A 24331-nucleotide genomic window follows, 5' to 3' on the forward strand; every position below is an offset into this window, starting at 1 on the left:
GTTCTCAGTTCATGCTTGTAAATGAACGTGTGGCCACCCGTGCGGGGAGGGAGGGCCGGGAGGGGGAGGCCGAGCTGTGAAGGGACAGACTGAGCTGACCCACAGGGCCTCTGGAGCCAGGACGGCCCCGTAGAGGTGTCGGAGATTGGGCCCAATCCGTGTGCCCGTATCCCTGGGGTCCATCAGTCCTTAGCCACGGGCTGCCCCGGGAAGGGAGAGACCTCGGCAGGCGGGTCTGCAGCCCAGGCGACCCCGGGGCTTCCAGAGGTGAAGCCCTTGGATCCGCCGTCCGCAGGCGCCATCAGACACGGGTGTGGCCACCTCCCTGGAGGAGGCCTGCCTCCGGCGCCCCCACCTGGGGGAATGGGGCGGGGGGTCCCGGCACCCATGCCCTTCCCCACGGGCATGCACCGCCCCGCAGGGCCGAGCCCGCCCTCTCGCGGATCCGGGAGGACCGGCGGCGCATCGTCCTGCCGGCCATCGACAACATCAAGTACGACACGTTTGAGGTGCAGCAGTACGCCAGCGCGGCCCACGGCTACAACTGGGGGCTCTGGTGCATGTACATCATTCCGCCCCAGGACTGGCTGGACCGCGGCGACGAGGCAGCCCCCATCAGGTGAGCCGAGCCCGGGGCCCTGCGCAGGGCCTGCCCTGGGAGGAGCCGGGACAGCGTGAGGCGGCGTGGGGCGGGGCTGCCGCAGGGGGCTGGGGGGCTGGAGGGACGGGGCGTGCTCCTCTGCAGAAAGACGGGGCCTGGCGCCACGTGGGGAAGTGAGTGTGGTGGGATGCAGCGTCTGCCCAGATGTGCAGAGGGACAGGGTGATGTGATGGGGAAACTTGGGAGCGGCTCCAGTTTGTGACCTGAGAGATGACGAGGTCGGGCGGGGGCGGGGGAGAGGGCGGGAGAGGGAGGGAGGCAGACAGATAGACAGAGCTAACATCCAAAGAGAAAGAGCCAGTAAAAGAGACTGAGAAAAGGAACACAGACATGGAGAGAGCAGAACAGGGGACACACCAAGGAAAGCGAGAGGGAACAAGAAAGAGAGATGAACAGAGGAAGACAGAGTCAGGGTAGGGGGCAGGGAGACCAAGAGACAAAACTGGGAAGGTGTCATGAGCAGAGAGGAAGAGAGATGCAGAGACGGAGAGAGGGAGGGAAAGGAGACAGAGACCCAGACAGAACGAGGGAGAGACAGACACACAGACAGACAGAGGCAGAGACAGCACCACAAGAGTCAAATACACGAGCTGGGGAGCAGAGCAGAGACCTGGAGACCACAGATGCTGTGTGTGCTACAGAGACCCCAGGCGTTTCAGCAGACCCCAGAGATTGTCCTGCAAAGCGTTTATTTTATTTTGAATCGGTTCCCAAACATGAAAACGGAGAGATATTCACATGTTAAAAATACACGACCCTGGGACTTCCCTTGTGGTGCAGTGCTGAAGACTCCACGCTCCCAATGCAGGGGGCCCAAGTTCGATCCCTGATCAGGGAACTAGATCCCACATGCATGCCACAACTAAGAGTTTGCATGCCTCAACTAAGGAGCCCGCCTGCTGCAACTAAGACCCGGCACAGCCAAATAAATAAATAAATAAAATATTAAAAAATAATACGCAACCCAGGGCTTCCCTGGTGGCACAGTGGTTGGGAATCCACCTGCCAGTGCAGGGGACACGGGTTCGAGCCCTGGTCTGGGAAGATCCCACATGCTGCAGAGCAACGAAGCCCGTGCGCCACAACTACTGAGCCTGCGCTCTAGAGCCCGTGAGCCACAGCTACTGAAGCCCGCATGCCACAACTACTGAAGCCCGTACACCTAGAGCCCGTGCTCCACAACAAGAGAAGCTACCGCAATGAGAAGCCCGCGCACCACAACGAAGAGTAGCCCCCGCTCGCTGCAACTAGAGAAGAAAGCCTGTGTGCAGCAATGAAGACCCAATGCAGCCAAAAATAAATCAATAAATAAAATTAAATTTTAAAAAACCCCCACAACCCAGCATCTTTATAAAAATGGGAAGGTGCACATTCTCACAAGGCAGCAGTCCCTGGGGCTGAGAAGCAGTCCCCTGTCTAAATAGGGCAGTGGTCTCCAGTTCCCGAAATCCCCACCACTCCCCATTGTCTCCCTGACGCTCTGCCTTCCTACCTGCGCTGTCATTTCTTGCACCTGGCTTGCTTTGTTTGTTTCCATCACCGACTGAGCTTCTGTAGTTTGCAGCCCTTCCTTCCACTTCCCTAGTCTGCTGAGCCCCTGGGAAATCTATGTTTCAAAATCTAGTGGGGCTACCACTTTCTCCCGGGGGCCCAGCAGGATGGAGGTATTTTTTTCCCAGAGTGCATGTGCATCTGCAGGATCTGCTAACCCCTTGGAGCCTTGGCCAGGTCTCCCCCTGTAGAGGTTTGGATTTTAGGGCCTCGGGCTGGGACCCCTCCTGCCTCATCTGTACAAACTGATGTGTCCCTGCTGAAACAAGCCACTCTGCCCGCAAGCGACCAAGACCATCCCTCACTGCGCCTTTGAAAGCTCTCTCCTCCCCTAGGAGTGTCTTACGGGGGCTTCCGGGCACCTACGCTCCATTAGCAAAGAGCCGTCCAGCGAGAAATCAAGTCTCAAGCAGCCTGGATGCCCCGAGCTGCAGGAAGTATGCTCTGGCCAGACTGTGTGTTGTCTCAAACTTTGCTCCTTATTAGCATCACCGGGAGAGCACTTGAAAACCCTGATGCCCAAAACCCAAATAAAAAATGGGCGAAGGCCTTGCACAGACACTGCACACAAGAAGGTAGACAAAATGCTGACACACTCACAGAAAAACGCCCACCGCGGAGTCACACAGTGTCCCAGTGAGGGGCCCTGCACGCCTGCTGGAATGGACAGACACACCAGTGGCAGCGGGGCTGGTGACACGGAGTCGCCGGAACTCTCAGCGCGGCCGGTGGGAGAAAGCATCGGCAAGACCACTTCATAAAACTGGCGTTTCTCATAGAGGTAAAAACACTTCCTGTATGACCAGCCGCTCTGCCCCAGGTATTTTCCCAAAAGAAATGAAAACACACGTCTACAAAAGACAGACGTGATGTTTGTGGTGGCAGCTTTATTCACAATAGTCCCGAATTGGACCCAAATGTCCACCAACAGGCGAGTAGATAAACGAAGCATAACCTATCTATGTAACGGGAGACTTCTCAGAGCTAAAAGGGAATAAACGGTTATGCCCATAACAGTGCGGGTGCAACTCAAAATGGCGAAACAGAGGCAAAAGAGCCAGATACAAAAGAGCACGTAGTGTGTGACCTGATGCCCAGAGAAGCCCAGAGAACGCAGTCCCCTGGTGGAGGGCCGAGGAGCCCGGGATGGGCGCATTCTCCATCTGGACTGCGTCGGGGTCACCCGGCGTTCCCTCCATCAGACCACTCGGACCACACGCTTTCAAGGGCTGTGTCCTGTTGTGTGTAAATTTACCTTTGCTGAGTTGATTTTTAAAATGAATTTCAAAACATACAAAAAAGTAATAATTCCAATGCCCAAGCTGCTTACCATGCCAGTTAAATTAGCATCTCTGAGCCGGGACCAGGAGGGTTCCAGCCACAGAGAAGGGCGCCAGCTAATGTGAGCTGAAGCGGCTCTGGGGAGGAACCGGCAGGAAAGCCAGACGGCTCCCCGACACTGCGGACGGGTGTCCCTCCACCTCAGTCAGTCCCTGGAACAGAGGTGGCAATGGCTGAACTTGGGCCGCAAACCCCTGCCCCCCTCTTTCCTGGAAGCAGACGGGAGAAGGGGTCCTCCAGTGACCCGCTGACCTTCACAGAGGGGAAGGTCTGGGGACTCTCCGTCCCACAGGGAGTATGTGCAAGGAGAGAGGCGGTCTCCCTAAAAGATGTTGGGGTGTTTATAAGAAGGCTGAGATGGAAGGCTGGGTGCAGCAGACAGCCGTGTCCACATCCTGACCCCCAGAGCCCATGAATGCGACCTCATTGGGAAAAGGATCTTTGCAGATGTAATTAGGATCTTGTGATGGGGAGATTACCTTGGATCACCCGGCTGGGCCCTGAATGCCGTCATGAGTGCCCTTAGGAGAGACACACACAGAAGAGGAAAGGCCACGCCATTCTGGAGTCAGAGACGGGAGGGATGCAGCCAGAAGCCAAGGGACACCTGGGGCCACCAGGAGCTGGAAGAGGCAGGAAGGACCCTTCCCTGGAGCCTCCAGAGAGAGCGCGGCCCTGTCCGACACACCTTGACCTCAGACTTCTGGCCTCAAGAGCTGTGAGAGGACAGATATCTCTTGTCTGAAGTCCCAGTTTATGGTACTTCTTTTCGCAGCCACGGGAAATGAACACGCTGGGGAACCAAAAATGGCCAATGTCCAGAACAGACCCTCTGCAGAGCCCTGCTCCAAGACTGGAAGGTCCTAAGCCTTGCTGGGCATCTGCCAGGAGGGTGTCCCCATGGGGATGGAGCCGACACACAGCCATGTTGAGATGAGACCACAGTGGCAGTTTGGAGCCGATGCTGCGTGTGACAATCACAAACATTCCTCGGCTCCACGCGGAGCCACCATCACAGCCGGTCCCCGATTGCGTCCTCAACGCGCATGAGTGCAGCCCGCGGGGAAGCAGAGTCCTGACAAGGGCCTCTCATGGCTGCCTGCGGGGCTGATGGCCAGCTGGCCCGTGTGATGGCTTTAACCACGCCCAGCCAAGGCTCCCTGGAAATCAGATGTGGTGTGTCCCTCGGGGAAGAGAGGAAGCCGACCGGCGCCTCCCCAGATCCCGCCTGGCCCTCAGCAGCCTCCATGCCGGGACTCACTGCCCTGCTTGTGATGCTTCAGGACGGCCCCCCAGACCCCCGGCCCCTCTTCTTGGGGAGAGAAGAAGTCACTCTGAATCTCCCATCTCAGTGTGCACGGCGCCCAGGGAGCCAAGAGTGGCGTAACCGCGTCCTTCAAGTTCTAGAAAAGGCCGCCTCTGAGTTACAGCGTGTTGCCTTGATTGTACCATGTATGTTTTGAAATTGGAACCAATGTTTACACTTAAGAGATTTCACATGAAACTGATATCTACTCTCTGAAAAGTAGAAGATTCTGGAAACCCAGGCCCCCATTCCTACCTGGTGACGGTGCACTGGAGCTGAGTTGCTAGTGACCCCCCGGGAGGGGCAGCGCCGCAGTCCCCACTGCTCCCAGCAGCCTGCTTCACACACCCCTCGAGCTGGAGGGTCCGGAGTAACAGGACCCCAGGGGCAGCCTCAAGGCCCTCTGCGTCCAAGGTTGTTATCCAGCGGACGGCCCTCCTCGCCCCCTTCTCACAACCTCCCCGCCACAGCAGAGCCCTCAGGAGAAGCCCTGGCGCCCCAGTGCCTGCAGAAAAGGCTCCTGGCCACCCTCTGATGGAGCCCCTCACCCTGCACTTCCCGAGACCCTGACCCCAGGCTGGGAAACTGCATCCCCGGGGACAAAGCAGGCCTGGAAGGGTCTCTCCTGAAAACCGCTCTGGGATTTCTCGTTTCCCTCCGACCTGGGCGCGGAGCCGCTGCCCTTCTCCTGAAGGACGCAGCTCGCACACCCGCCCTGGAGCAGCCATGGGAACAGGCTGGCGTGTGAAGATCTCCTTTAGGAAATTTCCCTACCATTTATTATCCTTGAAGCTCAAGGAAGAAAAAAGAGTGAAAAGAAGGCTTGGATTGCTGGAGGGAAATATCTCAGTCTTGACAGAAGGAGAAAGACGGCTTCCCCCGCACGTGGAAAGGGGAGGGAGGGGCCTGCGGGCCCGGTGTGGGCCCAGGGGTCCTGCATGCTGGGGGCGGCTGGCCGCACGCGTGAACTTCAACTTGTCATTGAAATGGAGCTATTTCCCGGGTCTGAAGGAGGTCAAAATGGGACCCGTGACCAGTGGCGTGTTTGTCCCCGTCTCCGCGTGGCTCGGAGCTGCTAGCGGGGCGCGGGTGCGGAGCATCTTGGCTGTGTCGTATGGACCCCCGCCTCGGGGAGGGCCGTGCAGCCCCTTGGCGCACGCGGCTCGCATCTTCCAGGGGCCGTGGAGCTCGTGCGAGGGTTCGCACCCCGACCCCCGGAGGGGAGCCCAGTGTGTCTGGTGGACGCGGAGCCACCGTGGGTGCAAGCCGGCTACCAGTGGGGCCAGAGGAGCCCGGAGGAAAGGGGGATGCTCTGGGGGTGGCAGAGGGGCCCCCCCAGCACCCAGTCCCCCCCACCAAGCAGGGGAGCGTGGAACGCGGCCCCAAGTAACACACGCACACTCACACACACATGCACAAAATCACACACAGACGCACACGCGTGCATAGAGGTGCACACACAGATACAAATGCAAGCACACAGACACGTGTACACACTCACACACCCACAACCACACATAGACCCACCCACCCAGACACACACGCACGCACACACACACGCGCGCAAGACCACACATAGACCCGCGTGCACACACACACTCACACGTAATTGCTTCTCTGGTCACGGTGGTAGGATAGTGACATTTTCCTTGCTGACTTGTCACCCTCTCCTGAGGGTCACTTCCCGTGGTGCTGGGGGGTCTTGGTAAGCACCTCACCTGCTGGGTAAGTAACAGTCCATCAAAGGGAGGGCTCGAAATTCATTCGACCGTCTACAGTGATGGACTCTAAGTTGATTTCCCTTTGGCCACTATAACTCACGCTGCAGTGCACAGCTTTGTGCGAATAGCTTTTGGATTAGTCTCCTGGGATAAATGCCAGCTGTGGAATCAGGGGATAAAATAATAACAGCAAACGGTTCCCAGGCTCCAGACACTCCTCTATGCGGTTTTCATCTGCACAGCAGCCTGTGGAGGAGGCACCGTCCTGCCTCTCATGTTACGGGCGGGGAAGCTGAACACAGAGAAGCTGAGTGACTTGCCCGAGGTCACACAGCCGGTGCGCACCGAGCCGGGTCGTCGTTGCATCACTGCACAAGTATTGTTGGCTCCCTATTCATAGCTCTGGACTTTTCCAAGACAGTTGAGCCAACCCACACCAGTTTCTCCACAAACTCGCCACCAGTGCGTGTGGCCCCTGCACCCGTTTTGGCAGCGAGTCGGCAAGATTCTGCACATGCCTTCCCTGTGCCTGTGCTGATTGCCTGGCCATGCCCTGCCTGCAAGCACGTGTTCTTCCTCAAGATGCCAAGAGCAGATGACCCTCTTGTCCCTTGTCACTCTCCTGAAGGCTGAAGGGCCCATTTGTGATCTTAATTTTATCCGCTCCCATTTATACAGAACTCCAGAATTCCATGGACTCGAGGATGTGTATTGTCTATGTGTGGGTGTCTGGGTGTGTCTCTGTGTGTGCATGTGTTGTATGTGTATCTGTGTGTGTGTTCACTGCAGGTGTGGGCCTGTGTTTATGTGTGCGGGGGGTGCACATGTGTGTTTCTCTGGGTGTTATGTGTGTATATATATGTGTGTCTGCATGTACCTGTGTGCATTTGGGTGTGTACGTGTAGGTCTGTGTGTATGTGTATCTATCTGTGGGTACGTTCGTGGGACCATGTACGTGTATTACATGTGTCTGTATATCTGTACATCTGTTTGTTGGGTGTGTGTCTGTCCTTGTAGGGGGTGTGTTGCGTGTGTGTCTACATGTGTCCGTGTGTGCCTGTATGTCTGTTGCATGTGTGTATTTGTGCATGCATGCGTGTGTGTTGTGTGTATCCATGCATCTGTGTGTATCCGCATGTCTGTTGCCTTTACAAGGCAGGAGCCCAGGTGAGGACCCTTTGCAGAGATGCTGCTTGCTATATCCCGGCATGCTGCACTTCAGCCCCGATAGAAGGATGCCCCCAGGACGACAAGTCTCCCTCTGCCCGGCCGAACCTGAGAACCCCTCGCCCTGGCTGTTTTCTGTAAACACAGCAAGAATTTCTCATGCAAATAAATTCAGTGCCAGCTGATTCTGCTTCCATCGCCTTCTGAGTTTACTTTGGAACTCTGAGCAGTAATAAAAAAATTATTACTAGCTACAACAGACTTGGCAGGGATTTGGTATTAAATTCACCAGAGATCACCTGAGAGTTTTGTGTCGTTAAGAAAATGAGAGAAATGTCTGTCTTCGTTGGCGAACTATAACTTAACCGGTCAAACGCTCGCTATTACACATCACAGATGACATTAAAATTTCGTTGCTGTTAGATTTGGTGACTCAAATGTCATGACTGAACAAATTGGATCTTTTTACAAATAAAAGGATAATCGCCTTTTAATGCCTCTGTTATTCTTGGACAACTCATGGGCATTTGCTTCTGAGGTCCTAGTCACATTTAAAAGAAATGCTTCTTTTAAATTGTGATTGAGAACAATTTATCATGGCGTTTTCATGGGTGACTTCATACCTGTGGGAGCAGCGGGAGGGCACAGCGGGGGGAACGGAGGAGGAAACAGCCTTAGCCTTCAGCCTTGCCAGGACCACAGGGGCCTTCGGGGACAATAGGGAGCCTTTTTTTTTTTTTTTTTTTAATTTATTTGTTTTATTTATTTATTTTTGGCTGCATTGGATCTTCTTTGCGGTGCGCGGGCTTCTCACTGCGGTGGCTTCTCTTGTTGCAGAGCACAGGCTGTAGGCACGCGGACTTCAGTAGTTGTGGCTCGTGGGCTCTAGAGCGCGGGCTCGGTAGTTGTGGCGCACGGGCTTAGTTGCTCCGCGGCATGTGGGATCTTCCCGGAGCAGGGATCGAACCCTTGTCCCCTGCATTGGCAGGCGGATTCTTAACCACTGCGCCACCAGGGAAGCCCCAGTGGGGAGCCTTTACTAGTCCTCTCAGAGCTCGGAAGAAACTAAGCCCTCAGCCTACAAGGGAGGTGTCTTTGTTTTGAGGGAAACATGTCCTTCAAAAGCTTGGAAGGTCCTGCTTTCTTACAAAACAGAGACTGTGCCTACTTCTTGCTAGCAAGATATTTTTCCGTTCTCTTTCCTTTCTCTTTTTTATCCCCTCCAGCTAATAGGCACTCAGTATATCCTGCATTCATGACGTGACTGTATCATAAACGAATGAATGAGTCAGCAAATGTGCAGTTCTGTTCACAGTGACACCGTCCACTTGTCTCTGCCACTCTGTCTCACCGTGTCCTGCGTTGCTCACCGCTGCTCCATGAGACCAGTGGAGGTCTCAACACCGATAGATTGTTAATGCATTTTAGAAAAAACTATAACCAGCACATTGACACATGACTTTACAGATACAATTGCTCGGGACAAGGCAAGATTTACTGACATTTTAAAAATATGTAGCTGTAAAGAGAATTATTACAGGAATAATAGTACAGTTGGCAGTCTTTTGCAGACAGCTGCACAGGTTGTGTACGGTACAACTTCAAGGTGTGTCATTCAGAGAGAGTCTGATATTGAGGAGGTTCTGTAGAGTTGAGCAGTGCACAGCCTGTGCAACTGCCCATTACAGCCCTGACTACTGATACACAGATAAAATAACGAAGGAGGTAGGCAAGTGACTGCTGGTCAGGGCAACTAAACAACTCATTGGGTAAACAGATTTTTAAAAATTTACACTAAGTTGCCTGAATTGAATACTGGTTTTTGTCATCTCTGAGGGATGCCAAGACAAGTCCTAGGCAGCCCTGCCTGTGTCCCAAGCCCTGGGCACAGTGACCAAGCGGAGGCGAGGAGCGCAGGGATGAGGTGTGAGGACTTGGAGAGAGGATGGTGAGCCCACCCAGGCTGTGGGGGTCCGGGGCCACACACCAGCAGCCAGCTCACGCACTGTCTGCTTCCCTGCAGAACCCCGGCCATGATCGGCTGCTCCTTCGTGGTGGACCGGGAGTACTTCGGGGACATCGGCCTGCTGGACCCGGGCATGGAAGTGTATGGTGGGGAGAACATCGAGCTGGGCATGAGGGTAAGTGTCACTGCCTGGCCACCGAGGCCTCCTGAGGGGACCGTCTGCCGAGCAGACCTGTTGGCCTGGCTGGTCCGTGAGCTGCATGTTACCAGTAAGGGGGACGTAAGGCCCCAAAGCTTAGGTCAGTGTAAGAAACCTCGATGGCAACGGGACTGGGAAACATTATGAATATGGTAACAAGAGATTGTGTTTTGGATGTGACTTTATTTCTCAAGCCACGCGTTCTGTTGCATTACACTAAAGTGGGGGCTGGTGGGGGTGGGTTGGAAATTGTAAAAGCTGGTCCTCGGCTTGGGGAGTTTGCGCGATGGCAACGAGGAGACCCACCCTGTTTCGTGGGCTTGTCTTGGTGGATGTGTGGAAAGCAGGGTGCAGATGGGGTTATGAGCATCCGAATTCCCCACGGCTGCTCCTGGGGGCGGGGGGGCAGCTTGTAGAGAAGGCTCCAGAGAGGACGTTTTCTTCTAGGAATTTTGTGATTCCAGGTCTTATGCTCAAAGCTTTAGTCCATTTTGAGTTAATTTTTCTGTATGGTGTAAGATAGTGGTCCAGTTTTACTCTTTTGCATGGAGCTGTCTGGTTTTCCCAGCACCATTTATTAAGGAGACTATCTTTTCCTCATTGTATATTCTTGGCTCCTTTGTTGTAAATTAATCGACAATGTGTGCATGGGTTTATTTCTGGGTTCTGTATTCTGTTCCACTGATCTATGGAATGTTTTTATGCCAATGCCGTATGTTTCGATTCTTGTAGCTTTGCAACGTAGTTTGAAATCAGGGAGTGTGTTGCCTCCAGCTTTGTTCTTCTTTCTCAAGATTGCTCTGGGGTCTTTGTGGTTCCATACAAATTATAGGATTGGTTGTTCTATTTCTGAGGAAAAATGTCATTGGCATTTTGATAGGGATGTACTCAATCTGTAGATTGCTTTGGGTAGTACGGTCATTTTAACAACATTTTTCCAATCCATGAGCATGGATACTTTTCCACTTATTTGTGTCTTCTTCAACTTCTTTCATCAATGTCTTGTAGTTTACAGTGTGCAGGCCTTTCACCTCCTTGGTTCAGTGTATTCTTAGGATAAAATCAGGTTGGGTTTGGAGCCCAGTCAAAGGCTAGTATTCTGGGCTCTGTTCACGGCTCAGTGGAACGGTCACAGCGTGATTAACGTGACGGGACACGGCCCATCCGGAGAGGGATGGGCAGGGCTTTCAAGGACTGTGGACCTGGGGTGCCAAAGGACCCTGCTTCCAGGAGAGTTCAGGTTTGAGCCCTCAGCACCAGGTCGTGGGTTACGACCAGATCACCAGGTCACCAATTCCTTGCCCTTCACGTGCAAGTGCTCCTTCTGAGGTGCGGTGACCCCACTCCACACAGAATGCTCAGAGGCCCAGGATGGGGAAGCAGCTTAGCCATTGGTACCAGGGGCCGGAACGCAGGCCCACACTAGCTCAAGCCTCACTAACCAGCTGGTTAGCTGTCTCTGCCCAGTGGCGACACCAGAGCCCCCAAATCAAAGAGCTTTTGACACTGGATCTGTTAGCCTTGACAGAGTACCGTCACCCGGGAGGCCTAAAGCCACGGCCCCCTCCTCTTACTGCACTGAGGCTGGAGTCTGAAGTCTCCGGGGCTGCGCCCCCTGGGGGCTCCGAGGGAGGGTCCTTCCTGCCTCTCCCAGCTCCCGGTATTTGCTGTCAAGCCTGGTGCTCGTAGATGCGACGCTCCAGTCACAGGGCCGTCTCCTCCCTGTGTCTTTACGTCCCCTCCCTCTGTGTGCTCCCCGTTAGGAGGACACCGGTCACGCTGGATTAGGGCCCACCTGAATGACCTTGTTTCAACCTGATTACCCCTTTATTTATTTGTTTTTTAAAGAAACACTGTTTTAAGTTTTCTCTCTCTTTTTTTTAGACCTATTTTTTAAAATAAATAAATTTATTTATTTATTTATTTATTTATATTTTGGCTGCACTGGGTCTTCATTGCTGCGCACGGACTTTCTCTAGTTGCGGTGAGCGGGGGCTACTCTTCGTTGCGGTGTGCGGGCTTCTCATTGCGGTGGCTTCTCTTTGTTGCCGAGCACGGGCTCTAGGTGCGCGGGCTTCAGTAGTTGTGGCGCACGGGCTTAGTTGCTCTGTGGCATGTGGGATCTTTCCGGCCCAGGGATCGAACCCGTGCCCCCTGCGTTGGCAGGCGGATTCTTAACCACTGCGCCACCAGGGAAGTCAGTCCCTGATTATTCTTAATTATCAGCATTGCCAGTACCAAGAGCGTCCCATCCCGGGGCAGACTAACTTAGGCAGCTGTTGGTGCCTCCCTCCAGGGGAAGCTGACTGAGCTTGGTCATGGGTCCAAACTGTGAAGCAGGGCAGCTCCAACGGCCTGGGAATGACGGGTGGCCCACGGGGCTCTGGCTGTGTGGGAGCGAGGCTGCCAGCAGCTGGGAAGCCAGAGCCGGAGGTCAGGGATGTGAACCCCACGTTGTCACCTCTGACCTCACTCCCGTGCCCTCCTGCCCCTCTTCAGAGAGGCCAAGACTCAGGGTTTGGGGACGGCCAGTGAACTGACCAAGTCCTGCAGCAGCAGATGGGCCATGAGCTGCCCACCCACCAGCAACCAAGCCTGAGGTTCAGAGCTGTTTCTGGATTTAAAACAAGAGGAAGCCAGCGTGTGCGGTGCCTTCCCAATCTTTAGGACATTCTATGGGACAAGAATCACAATTAGCCGTGGTGCTGAGTCCTGATGATACCGACCGGGGTTCTTGACCTTCCCCAGTCAATAGAAATCGGCCTGAGGCCAGACAAGAAATTCAGGCAAGGCTTTACTGGGGCCCCTGCTGCAGCAGGGGGGAAGAGAGAACAAACAACAGCTTCGCTTGCTTGCCCGCTCCCTGAGCGGGTGCGAGCTGGCTCCTTATAGGGGGTGAGGGTAGGGGTGTGTCCAGGGGTGGGGCTGGAGGCGTGGCTTAGGTGGTCTGCCCGCCCTTTGGTGGTTCTGAGTGCAGGGGGCATGCGCAGTGCCCTGCGTTGGCTCCCGACACCCTGTTTTCGCTCCCGGCTCTTCAGAAGTGGCAGTTGGGGTTTTTTTGGTCTTTTTGTATCTTTTGTCCAGAATTTGCCCCAGCTGCACATGCGTGCATTTATTTTTAGTCCCTTATAGTTTCTTTGTATTTATTGCCGGAGGAGACGTGTGTCCAGGTGCAAGCACTGCAGCAAAGGGGCCCAGGTTCCAGGTCCCAGCCTGTCTCACTGAGGCCCCAGGATGCGGTGACAGCCGCTCTACCACTCAGAGCTCTGAGCAGAGCAGGAGGGGCCGGGAGACCCACCAGGAGGGTGAGGCAGGTCTCTGGGCCTGGTTCTCAGACTCCAGCTGCACCAGAATCCCTTAGAGGCTCCTTAAAATAGATCACCGGGCCCCAACCCAGAGATGTGGATTCAGTACGGCGGGGTGGAGCCCAGGAATCTTTTTTTAAAAATTCATTTATTTATTTATTTTTGGCTGCGTTGGGTCTTCGTTGCTGCACGCGGGCTTTCTCTAGTTGCGGCGAGCGGGGGCTACTCTTCGTTGTGGTGTGCGGGCTTCTCATCACGGTGGCTTCTCGTTGCAGAGCACGGGCTCTAGGCACGCGGGCTTCAGTAGTTGTGGCACGCAGGCTCGGTAGTTGTGGCTTGCGGGCTCTAGAGCACAGGCTCAGTAGTTGTGGCACACGGGCTTAGTTGCTCCGCGGCATGTGGGATCTTCCCGGGCCAGGGGTCGAACCCGTGTCCCCTGCACTGGCAGGCAGATTCTTAACCACTGCGTCAGCAGGGAAGCCCAGCCAGGAATCTTAATTTCCAACAAATTCCCAAGGGCCACTGACTCTGCTGGTCCAGGGAACCCACTTTGAGAACCAGCCTCCGCCCAGCCGCCTCTCTGAGGACCATAGGCCAGCCAGGCTTGCTCTGCACAGGGCCTGGAGCATTACTGAGCGCTCTGTAAATGCCCACGGATGGAGGGGGAGGGGCCAGGGGCCAGGCCTCGGGGTCGCCTGTGGCCGAGCTCTGCTGATGTGGGGCTGAACTCTGATTGGTTTGGGGTCCTTGGGATTTTGTGGTTTTTTTCTGGGGTTTCATTTAGGTTTTTGTTTGTCTGTAGGGACTTAAGTCACAGAAAAGATTATTTAAGGCTAGTTTTAAAAAATTTATATACAGTTTATTGAAGTTACACCTTTCCAAACCTGTTTGCTTTAAGCTTTTAAGTTATACCTAGAGATCATATTATTGTGGTTATAAATAAAATAAGAACGCTCAACTTCCCCTTTTCTTTGATTAATGCTTGAGTAACTCAGATTGAACAGATTAAATGCTATTAAACAACGATCAGTTCCATTTCTGCCTTTAGTTAATTAAATTCCCTTGAACTTTTAAAATGACACTTATAAATGTGGCGTATTTTCTTTTCTCTTTAAGTACCTTGAATGCCTGATATCATTGCAGAAATTCCCCTAAGCACTTAAAAAACTCTAGTGTGTCTAGTATATTAAACTTATACACTACAGATTTATACTTAAATCTCAACTTCTCTGAAGCATTTCGGTATTGTTTGCAAATGTTTTAAATTCTCTGACAAGGTCCAATTTTAAATCACAAATTTAGAATCAGTCCTCAGTTATACGTGTTAAAATGGAATCAGAGGATTAGCCCGGCAGAGTCTTCAGTAGGCTGACTTTTCTCAACTGTTTTCGTCATTAAAGACAAATCCTTTCCAGTGATTCCTGAACCTGGCAGAAAGTGCCAGTTCTCCGTGCTTGACTGATTCCTCCACCTCTACATTGGATTCTCACCCTTCCCAGTGTTAGAGGATGTCAGCTCGGGAACCACAGTCGGAGTCCCAAGGAAGCTGCAGAGGCCCTGGGGGCTGGGGGAGCCTGGCCGCTGCCCCCGACCCCCGGCCTTGGTGTGGGTAGCAGGGGGCTCAGTGGACATGCGCCTGGGCGGAGGGACCGCCCTGGGGAGGATGAACCACCACTGGAGACGCAAGGCACCCACACGGGGAGGGGCAGGGGAGAAGCACCCTGACAGACCTCTTGCTCCCTGTCTCCTTCCAAACCAGACCCAGCTGGGAGCCTGAGGGCTGGAAGGGACCTGCCTGGAAGGGCGACCGGGCCTGCTGGCTTGCCAACCCAGCCAGGTGGGACCGGACAGAGGTTGGGGGCCATGAGGGCGGGAGGAGGAATTTGAGGGCAGGGACCACCAGGGGCTTGCAGTGGCTCAGGTCGGGGGCAGCGCAGCGTCAGGCAGAAGCCAGCATGGGGGAACCGACAAGGGAGGGAGAAACAGTGGGTGTGGTCGAGGTGAGAAGATGCCAGGTGTCGGGGAGCCGGAGGAGGGCGACAGCCACATGCCGCACGCCGGGGGGAGAGAGAAATGAGGCTGGACGCCACCGCCGGAATCCAGGAAGCAGGCTGTGTACGGCGTAAGGTTAGGGTTGGGGTCCATCTGAGACCCCGATCTGTCCGAAAGAGAACTTGTTATGGGGGGTGGGAGAGGCACTGCCCTGGGTGTCACCGCGTAAGCGCCTGGGAGAGGGAAATGGAGAGACTGGCCAGTCTTCATCCCTGGTGGCACCTGGGTGGGAATATCCTCCTGGAGAATTTTGCAGCATGGGGGACAGCCGAGGCCGCGTGGGGGTCACGGGGTGCTGACCGGCGCAGCGGGAGGGCAGAGCTGGGGAAAGACCCCAGTCCCAGCTGGTGAGGCAGGGAGGGGTCCAGGTGTGGAAGTTCCCTTGCGCCCAGCTGTAGCTGGGAGCCCTGAGCTCTGTGCACACACGGTGGCTGCGGGTTTGGCCATTAGACTGCGAGCAAGGGCCAGGGTGATGCTCACCTGGGTGAGTTCTAGCCGGTGGTCACAGTGACGAGGGATTGGGAGGCCAGGCGTTATGTTAGCAGGAAGACAGAAACCCTCCGAGGTGTTGAAGAAGGGGCGTCCAGCAAAAGGAGGCCTGGCAGCAGGCTCCGTCTGGCCCTGGTGCTTTGACCACAGGTGGGCCCCCAACGCCCCTGGCCTGGGTCTCCACTTTGTAAAGGGGGCTCTGGGCTCTGAGCTGGGCAGGGTCCCCCTAGCTGTCGGGGAGGGGTCTGGGGTTGGCGTTGCCTGTGGGACATCAGGGGACGTTTGCTGACTGGGGTGATGCAGGTGTAGGTGTAGATATGGATTAGGTGTGGAAATGGGTATGGATGTGGCTACAGAGGTGTAGATATAGATATTGCTGTAGATCTGGATGTAGATATGAATAGACAGGCATGTAGAGTCCATACAGATGACAGAGATAGACATGCATATACAGAATCACACATACTTATGTACATTAAGTGTACAGATGGGCGTATATATGTATATATATTTTTAAACTTTCATTTTTTTCAGTTATAGATATATATACATTCTTTTTTCTATTCTTTTCCATTATGGTTTATCCCAGGATATTGAATATAGTTCCCTGTGCTATACAGTAGGACATGTTGTTTATGCATTCTACATGTAATAGTTTATATCTACTAACCCCAAACTCCCACTCCATCCCTCCTCCACCCCTTTCCCCCTTGGCAACCACAAGTCCATTCTCTTTCATAGATAGGTTCATCTGTGTCGTGTTTTAGACTCCACATGTAATTGATATCGTATGGTATCTGTCTTTGTCTGACTTACTTCACTTAGTATGATAATCTCTAGTTGCATCCATGTTGCTGCAAATGGCATTATTTCATTCTTTTTTATGGCTGAGTAATATTCCATTGTATATATGTACCACATCTCCTTTATCCATTCATCTGTCGATGGACATTTAGGTTGTTTCCATGTCTTGGCTCTTGTGAATAGTGCTGCTATGAACATGGGGGTGCATGTATCTTTTTGCATTAGAGTTTGGTCCGGAAATATGCCCAGGAGTGGGATTGCTGGATCATATGGCAACTCTATTTTTATAAACTTTTATTGTTGACCTGATTTAAGGCAGCTTGCCAGGAAACAGAAAAATCCCAGCAAGATAAAGTAAATTATAAATAGCAAGAAAGAAGAAAGAAAAAATCAGACAGAGACATGAAAGGGAGGCGGGACCTCCACGGGCGAGCCCGGCGGCCGGGATCAAGAACCCCAGGACCTCACCTCTGGCGTCGGGTAAAGGCAGGCCCACCATCCAGGGGCAGCAGGCTGTTCTTGCAGAGGCCTGGGGGTGGCGAAGGCCAGCGGGAGGCCTGAGTGATGCCTGCCCTGTGGTCTGCAGGCTGCCCTCTGCTGTTAACAGCCAGTGGCAGGAGACCCGAGGGCCCGAGGGCAGCAGCTCCACTGTCTGTCACCCGGGCTGGGGGCTCTGGCTCAGTCCCTGAGTTTAGGGCAGGGTCTCCTTACAAGCCCAGCAGCCCGTGGGCCACAGCAGGGTGCAGAGGCGCGAGGCAGCAGGCCCGGGCCGTGGGGGGATCAGAGTGGGCAGGTGTGCCCCGCCCCCGTTTAGAGCAGAGACAAGATTCATTTCAAGGCACCTTTCCTAAATGTCGTTCTCAGTGGAACAGCTGTTTAACGGCCTGCAGCAATGTGTCCCCGTGGCCGTCCCTGACCCATGGCACTGGAGCAGTTCCATACACCACCGCTGGGGGGCGCAGGGTCCCCTGCAGGCTGCACGTCCAGCTCCTGGAGATGCTCTGGCGGGGCCGGGCTGGGCGTCCCTCCCCCATGCCTGGGGCTCCAGCTCCTGCCCTGACGGTCCCTAGGTGCTTCCGGCAGCTTCCAGGGAGAGGCCTGGGTGCTGAGCACCCCGTGCCCCTCACAGCCCGGCTCTTGCTGGTCGCTGGCTGCCTGAGCCCTGCCTTCCTCACCGCCCGCCCTACCGGTGACCAGTCCTGTGTTGCAGCCCCTGTTTGAAATGACCAGAGCAGTTTCTGTTCTGGTCGGGGGCGCCTCGCAGCCCCGGGCAGTGTCCTCCCAGAAAAGCCTCCTGTCCCTGGAGGAGGGGGCCTGGGTAGAAGGGCTCCACGCACAGGACACGAAGAGGGACACGAAGTGAATGGAACGCGGGCCCAATGCCCAGGAAGGAGGCTGGACCGCGAATCCACCCTGAGGGTGGATGCGATGGTAAATGGGATTGTTTCTTGAATTTCTGTTTCTGAGCTTCCGTCGTTAGTGTATAGAAATGCAACAGATTTCTGTGTATTAATTTTGTAACCTGCAACTTTACCAAATTCATTGATGAGCTCTGGTAGCATCTTTAGGATTTTCTACGTATAGTATCATGTCATCTACAAACAGTGACAGTTTAACTTCTTCTTTTCCAACCTGGATTCCTTTTTTTTTTCTTTTTCTTCTCTGATTGCCATGGCTAGGACTTCCAAAACTATGTTGAATAAAAGTGGCCAGAGTGGACATCTTTGTCTTGTTCCTAATCTTAGAGAAAATGCTTTTTGCTTTTCACTGTTGAGTATGATGTTGGCTGTGGGTTTGTCGTATATGGACTTTATTATGTTGAGGTAGTTTCCCTCTATGCCCAGTTTCTGGAGAGTTTTTGTCATTAATGGGTGTTGAATTTTGTCAAAAGCTTTTTCTGCATCTATTGAGATGATCATATGGTATTTATTCTTCAATTTGTTAATATGGTGTATCACATTGGTTGCTTTGCGTATATTGAAGAAACCTTGCATCCCTGGGATAAATCCCACTTGATCATGATGTATGATCCTTTTAATGTGTTGTTGAATTCGAATTGCTAGTATTTTGTTGAGTATTTTTGCGTCTATGTTCATCAGTGATACTGGCCTGTAATTTTCTTTTTTGTGGTATCTTTGTCTGGTTTTGGTATCAGGGTGATGGTGGCCTCGTAGAATGAGTTTGGGGGTTTTCCTTCCTCTGCAATTTTTTGGAACAGCTTCAGAAGAATAGGTGTTAGCTCTTTAAGTGTTTGATAGAATTTGCCTGTGAAGCCATCTGGTCCTGGACTTTTGTTTGTTGGTACTTTCTGTTTTTGTTTTTTTTTATAAGTTATATTGACTCTTTTTTAAAATTTTATTTATTTAATTTATTTATTTTGGGCTGCATTGGGTCTTCGTTGCTGCGTGCAGGCTTTCTCTAGTTGCGGCGAGCGGGGGCTGCTCTTCGTTGCGGTGCCTGGGCTTCTCATTGCTCTCGTTGCAGAGCACGGGCTCTAGGCGCACGGGCTTCAGTAGTTGCAGCACACGGGCTCAGCAGTTGTGGCTCGCGGGCTCTAGAGCACAGGCTCAGTAGTTGTGGCACGTGGGCTTTGTTGCTCCGTGGCATGTGGGATCTTCCCAGACCAGGGATCGAACCCGTGTCCCCTGCATTGGAAGGCGGATTCCTAACCACTGCACCACCAGGGAAGTCCCAAAAGTGTGCTTTTGAGACAGGCTGGGACCTGGGATCCTTTACTGGAGTGCTTGCAGCTGGACAACAGAAAACGAAGAAACTATACGGGACTGAAAATAACTGCACGCATGCTCAGTTGGGGAAAATTTTGAACAATAAGGTACAAAAAGGCCACAAACCAACTGCCATTTCTGAGCTGCAGGGAGCAAAACCGGGTCCTGCCCACGATCCCTGCACGCAGCATCACTGAGTGGGTGGGCAGGCCACCTAAGGCACCCCTCCGGCCTGACCCCTGGACCCATCCCTGCCTGCTCCCCATTTAAGGGGCCAGTCCCCCTTCCCCGGGAGCTAGCAAGGGCACCTGTTACTAGTTCTCACTCCCTGGTGCTTCAGCACAACCCTGATAAAGCCTAGCCTTGCCTGAATTTCTCACCTGGCCTCTTATCAATGTCTACTGATTAAAAAACCCAGGTCGGTGTCAATCCCACCTGGAGTTCAGCTCATCTCCGGCCTGCATCCTTCTCCCTTCTCATCCGCTCTACGTAAAAGCTAAGAGAGGGCTATTTCAACCTCATTAGGGCTTCCCCACCCTGAGAATTAATCCCAAACTCCCTCCCATGGTGTGCAGGACCCTCACCATCCTGCTGACCATGTGTCCCGGTGCCCACCCTCTCGCCCACCCGCACCAGCCCCTGACCTTCGGCCTCCCTTGTCCAAACCGAGCTCCATCCCGCTCAGCCCAGGAGCCCTGCCCAGCCTGGCTGCTTCCTGACCCTTGGTCTTGGCCCTGCCCAGCCACAGCCCACCAAAGCCTGGCTGGGTCTCCTCACACGACGTGGCTCTATCCATCACTGTCTCACTGGTTTGCTTACTTTTTACTGCCTGTCTCCCCCCTCCATCACCAGTTGGGATGTGAGTGAGTCCTTGTGCCCAGGGCTGGGTCTCCTTCACTGCTGCGTGCGACTGGCTGTCGACGTTCAGGTTTACTTACAGAATAAATAGATGAATCGTTTGGGAAAGAGGGGGCCTCTGTGCTGTGCTAAGTGCTGGGTTGGTGGGGGGGCATCAAAGGGAAGCAAGCTGTTCATTTGCTGAACAGTGTCTTGTTGATGAATACGGGTGTCCGAGTGCCGACCACCATCCTAGGTGCTGGGGATTCAGCAGGGTACAGAGCCGTCACACGTCCCCTCATCCCCAGGGTAGCAATGTCCGGGATGGGGGAGGTTGTCATTTTAAAAGGGATAATCAGGGAAGGGAATACAGAGATGTGACATCTGAGCAGACGTGAAGGAGAGGAAGCAAGCTGTGTGGCTACGGGGAAGTGTTTCCGGCGAGGGAATAGCAAGTGCAAAGGCCCTGTGGCAGGAGCATAGTCCTCCTGGCAGAGCCCGTGGGTGGCGCTGGTCCGCGTGCTCCTCCCCCGCCTTCCTGGAACCCCTGCTTCTGCTCAGATGGCCCTCGAAGCCACCGCTGAATCTGATCCATCGTTAGCACAGATGGCCACGCAGCCCTTCTGATAGATTCAGTCCAATCAGAGGAGTAATTCTGTGGTCTCGGGGCTAATTTACATTTCTGTAATTGTCGAAATGCCCACTGCTCGTCCCGTAATGAGGAAAGTCCTAGAGCCAATTAGGGGGAAATGAGTCCGTCGCGTCCATTAGGTTTAATAAAGGTCAAGACAGACTCGAGAGGCACGCGCCTGGTTAGGCAAGCTCTGCCACACAGAAATTGGAAATCGTTTGCTTCTCTATCTTAAAATGTTCCGACTCGCTGCCTTCCCAGGGTGTTACAGGCAAACCTCTCAGCACGGAGGGCAGTTGCTGCGCCTTCAACTCCCGACCCTTTGACCCTTTGAATGTCTTGTTGTGGCTGCCTTAGCGCTAGACATCGGGGGCCGGGTGGCAGGTTCTCCCTATTCCCCAGGAGTGGATCGTTACAGGCTCCTGTCCTGCCAGAGCAGGGACGTGGCCTCGTTACTCGTGGAGGAATCCACGCTGCTCCACGGTCCACACCAGAGGGGCTGTGGGTGTACCCCAGGCTGGTCCTGGACCTGTCTTGGTGGCGGTGGGGAGTGGGCTCTGAAGTCCCGTTCCGGTTCTGCTTCAGGAAGGGCTCGTTCTAGTCACAAGTGGGTCTTTCTGGTTCTGCTTCAGGAAGGGCTCGTTCTAGTCACAAGGGGGTCTGTTTGCCTGATAAGGTGAGGACGCGCGTCCTCTCCCCAGTAGCCCGCAGGGGGACCCCTCACCTGCCCAGCCAGCCTCCGCTCCCCCAAACAGATGACCCAGGCCTCCAGACAGCGGAAGCAGGTGCAACGCGGGGGAGGGAACGTCTCAGTCCACTTGAGTGTCCTGTGGAAAAGCCCCGTGGCTACATGGGGTCTTCAGATGTCCCCTCGAGACTCGCATTTGGAGGTGGCCCTGCCCGTCAGCCACCTGGGCACCTCCTCTCTGAGCCTCAGTTCCCATTTCTGTCCCCAAGGGGCGTGTAGGACATAACTCCTGGGACCGGCTGGGGATGAAATGAAATGTAACCAGCATGTGATGGTGCTCAGTGTTTGTGCAGGGATTTCTGGAATACTGTTTTTCTTCCCTTTATAAGAGCGACTTTTATTACAAAAACACAAGGTCAGCTAACAGGAACAAAATCAAGTCACCCAGGATTCTGTCTCTGTTGTTGCCAGGGTGGACATCCTCTCAGAGGTGCCTTGCATGTGTCTAAACGTTCTCTCCACGTGCACGTGTACACGTACACATAACGTGCGCCACATTTTTGCTTATGTTTTATGTATGTGTACATTTCTTGAAAGCCATGACCCCAACAGTTACTCGACGGTGGGTCTCTGTCTGTAATGGGGCAGCCCCGCCACACGGCACAGCCCTGAAATCGTGTTCTCACGTCTGGATTTTCCTTCACGTCTCAGCATTTCCTCAGGACGAGCTTTTAGAAATGGAATTGCTAGATCAGCTGAAACACATAATTTTATGGCTTTTGATACAATTTGCCAAATCCTCCTCCTTGCCCCCCACAAAAGTCTGTGTGTGGTGTGTGTCTGTGTATGTGGTGTGTGTGGTGTGTGTGTCATGTGTATGTGGTATGTGGGGTGTGTGTGTGTGCTTGGTGTGTGGTGTGTGGTATGTGTGTCCGTGTGTCTACATGTCTGTGTGTGGTGTGTGTGCGTCTGAGTATGTGGTGTGTGTCTGTGTATGCAGTGTGTGTGTGTGTGTGTGTGTGTGTGTGTGGTGTGTGCTCTCTCAAATGGTACATGAGGAGGCAGTTTCCCCGGCATATAACACATGTGATCTGATTAAATATAATCTTCCTTTTTTCATATATGACAGACACACAGGGAATGTCTTGTTGTTTAACTTGCTTTTCTTCAATTACTAATGAGGTTAATATTTTTGTACATTCGTTGACCATATATTTTTCTTTCTTTGCTCATTTTTTTCTCGTGACGTCCCTCATTTTCTAGTAGATTTTAAGAGCACTTCATACATTAGGGATATTAACTCTTTATTGTGTGACACAAGTGCTTTCCTTGTTCTTAATTTTATGATGTTTACTTTTTATAGAGAGAATTTTTTAATGTAAGTACCTACTTTTTTATTAAATGGCTTGTGCATTTGCTGTCCTTCTTAGGCCTATTTGAAAGACTATTTGACCACATTTCCTTCTGACACTTATAGTTCTTTTTTTACATTAAAATCTTTAATCCATTTGGAATATGTTCTTTATATAAGTAAGGTTGTGATCCTTCTTCATACTGTTTTAAAAGATGGACTATCTCTTTGCACACCATCCACTAAACATTCCATCCTTTCCCACTGATGAGAAAGGCAACCTTTATCATATTCTAAGTGCTTCTAGATATGCTTGTGTCTATTCTGAACTTTCTACTTTTAGCCATTATCTCCTGCTTTATAAAATATGCTAATGTCTAGCAACTGAATGCTTCCTCATTGTTATTTTAGAATCTTCCTGGCTGCTCTCTTGCTTTTCCTCTTTTGTATGAACTTAGAAACATTTTATCAGACTCTGTCCACCTGTACGTCAGTTGAGTTTACAGAGTGTCACACAGGAATGGATGGGAAGATAGTCCTGGGCCCTGAATCCCTCGTGTTCTATGACCCTTTGCCTTGTATTCTTCTTGAGTCCTGGTCCAGATGACTATTTAAGCCACCTATTTAGCTTTGCCTTTTAATTTTAATTAATACATCTTATATTTATGAGATATTCCCGTGGTATTTTTCATATCTGCTTGTTCTTTTTTATAACTGCCTGTTTTGATTCATAACCTCCTGTTCTATGTTGATGAGTGCTTTTCCCTCATTCCTTCATCTCTTTGAAAAATCTTAATAGTCTGCTTAAGACCTTTTTAGCCACTTTTTCTCTCTCTCTTTCCTTGGGTTTAAATTCACCCATCTTTGGATTTGTTGGTGACTCTCCTGGAATCAGGTTTCCTTGTGTGCTTTTTAATTTTTTTGAGAGCTCATCTTTCATGGGAGCTGTATCTTCACAGCACACTCACTCATTCCTGGGAGGAAGTTTCAGGTTATCTTGTCCCCAGATCCATGGCTGAGAATTTAGTGGCTTAGGTTTTTTTTTTTTCCTTTTTTTCTTTTTACTGAACCATAGTTGATTAGCGATAGTTTTCACCCTGAGATCTCCAGTTTCATTTCTCATGCAGAGAACCAGCCTGATTCCAGGTGCTGTGTACGTGTCTGCTTCCTCTCTCGGTAGATTATTTCTGGCTGAACCCCAGGGATCAGTCAGAGCTGGTTTCACCTCCTACTCGTAATCAGGGAGCCTAGTCTCAGCCCCAGGCTTCACACAAGGATCCTGGCTACGCATTCAGCCCCCGTCCCCTCATAAGGGTGAGATGCATGTGCCTTAGAGCTTCAGTCTCACTTACGCCAGCGCATTTCTGCTCTTTCTGAGCTGAGCGGAATTTCATCTTGTTTTCTAGTATATATTTTTAACTTTTAAAATCATTTTGTCTATCATTTCTATATGTTTGGGGCAGATAGGGGAGATTTTCACATCCATGATATTAGCTAGATGTCTTCTTTGTCATTTCATCCAGCTACAGTGGGCTT

General features: G+C 52.5%; 1 protein-coding gene across 1 annotated transcript in view; it reads left to right on the top strand.

Moving 5' to 3' along the window:
* The window catches only part of GALNT9 (polypeptide N-acetylgalactosaminyltransferase 9), a 70172-nt gene that overhangs the window by 24446 nt on the left and 21395 nt on the right, over positions 1 to 24331 (top strand). The window contains exons 5-6 of the mRNA XM_068562772.1: positions 422 to 619; positions 9771 to 9888. Of these exons, the coding sequence (XP_068418873.1) occupies positions 422 to 619; positions 9771 to 9888 (316 nt within the window). The remainder of the gene's footprint in view (positions 1 to 421; positions 620 to 9770; positions 9889 to 24331) is intronic.

The sequence above is a fragment of the Eschrichtius robustus genome, chromosome 14 (assembly GCF_028021215.1).
Source record: "Eschrichtius robustus isolate mEscRob2 chromosome 14, mEscRob2.pri, whole genome shotgun sequence".
Lineage (NCBI taxonomy): Eukaryota > Metazoa > Chordata > Mammalia > Artiodactyla > Eschrichtiidae > Eschrichtius > Eschrichtius robustus.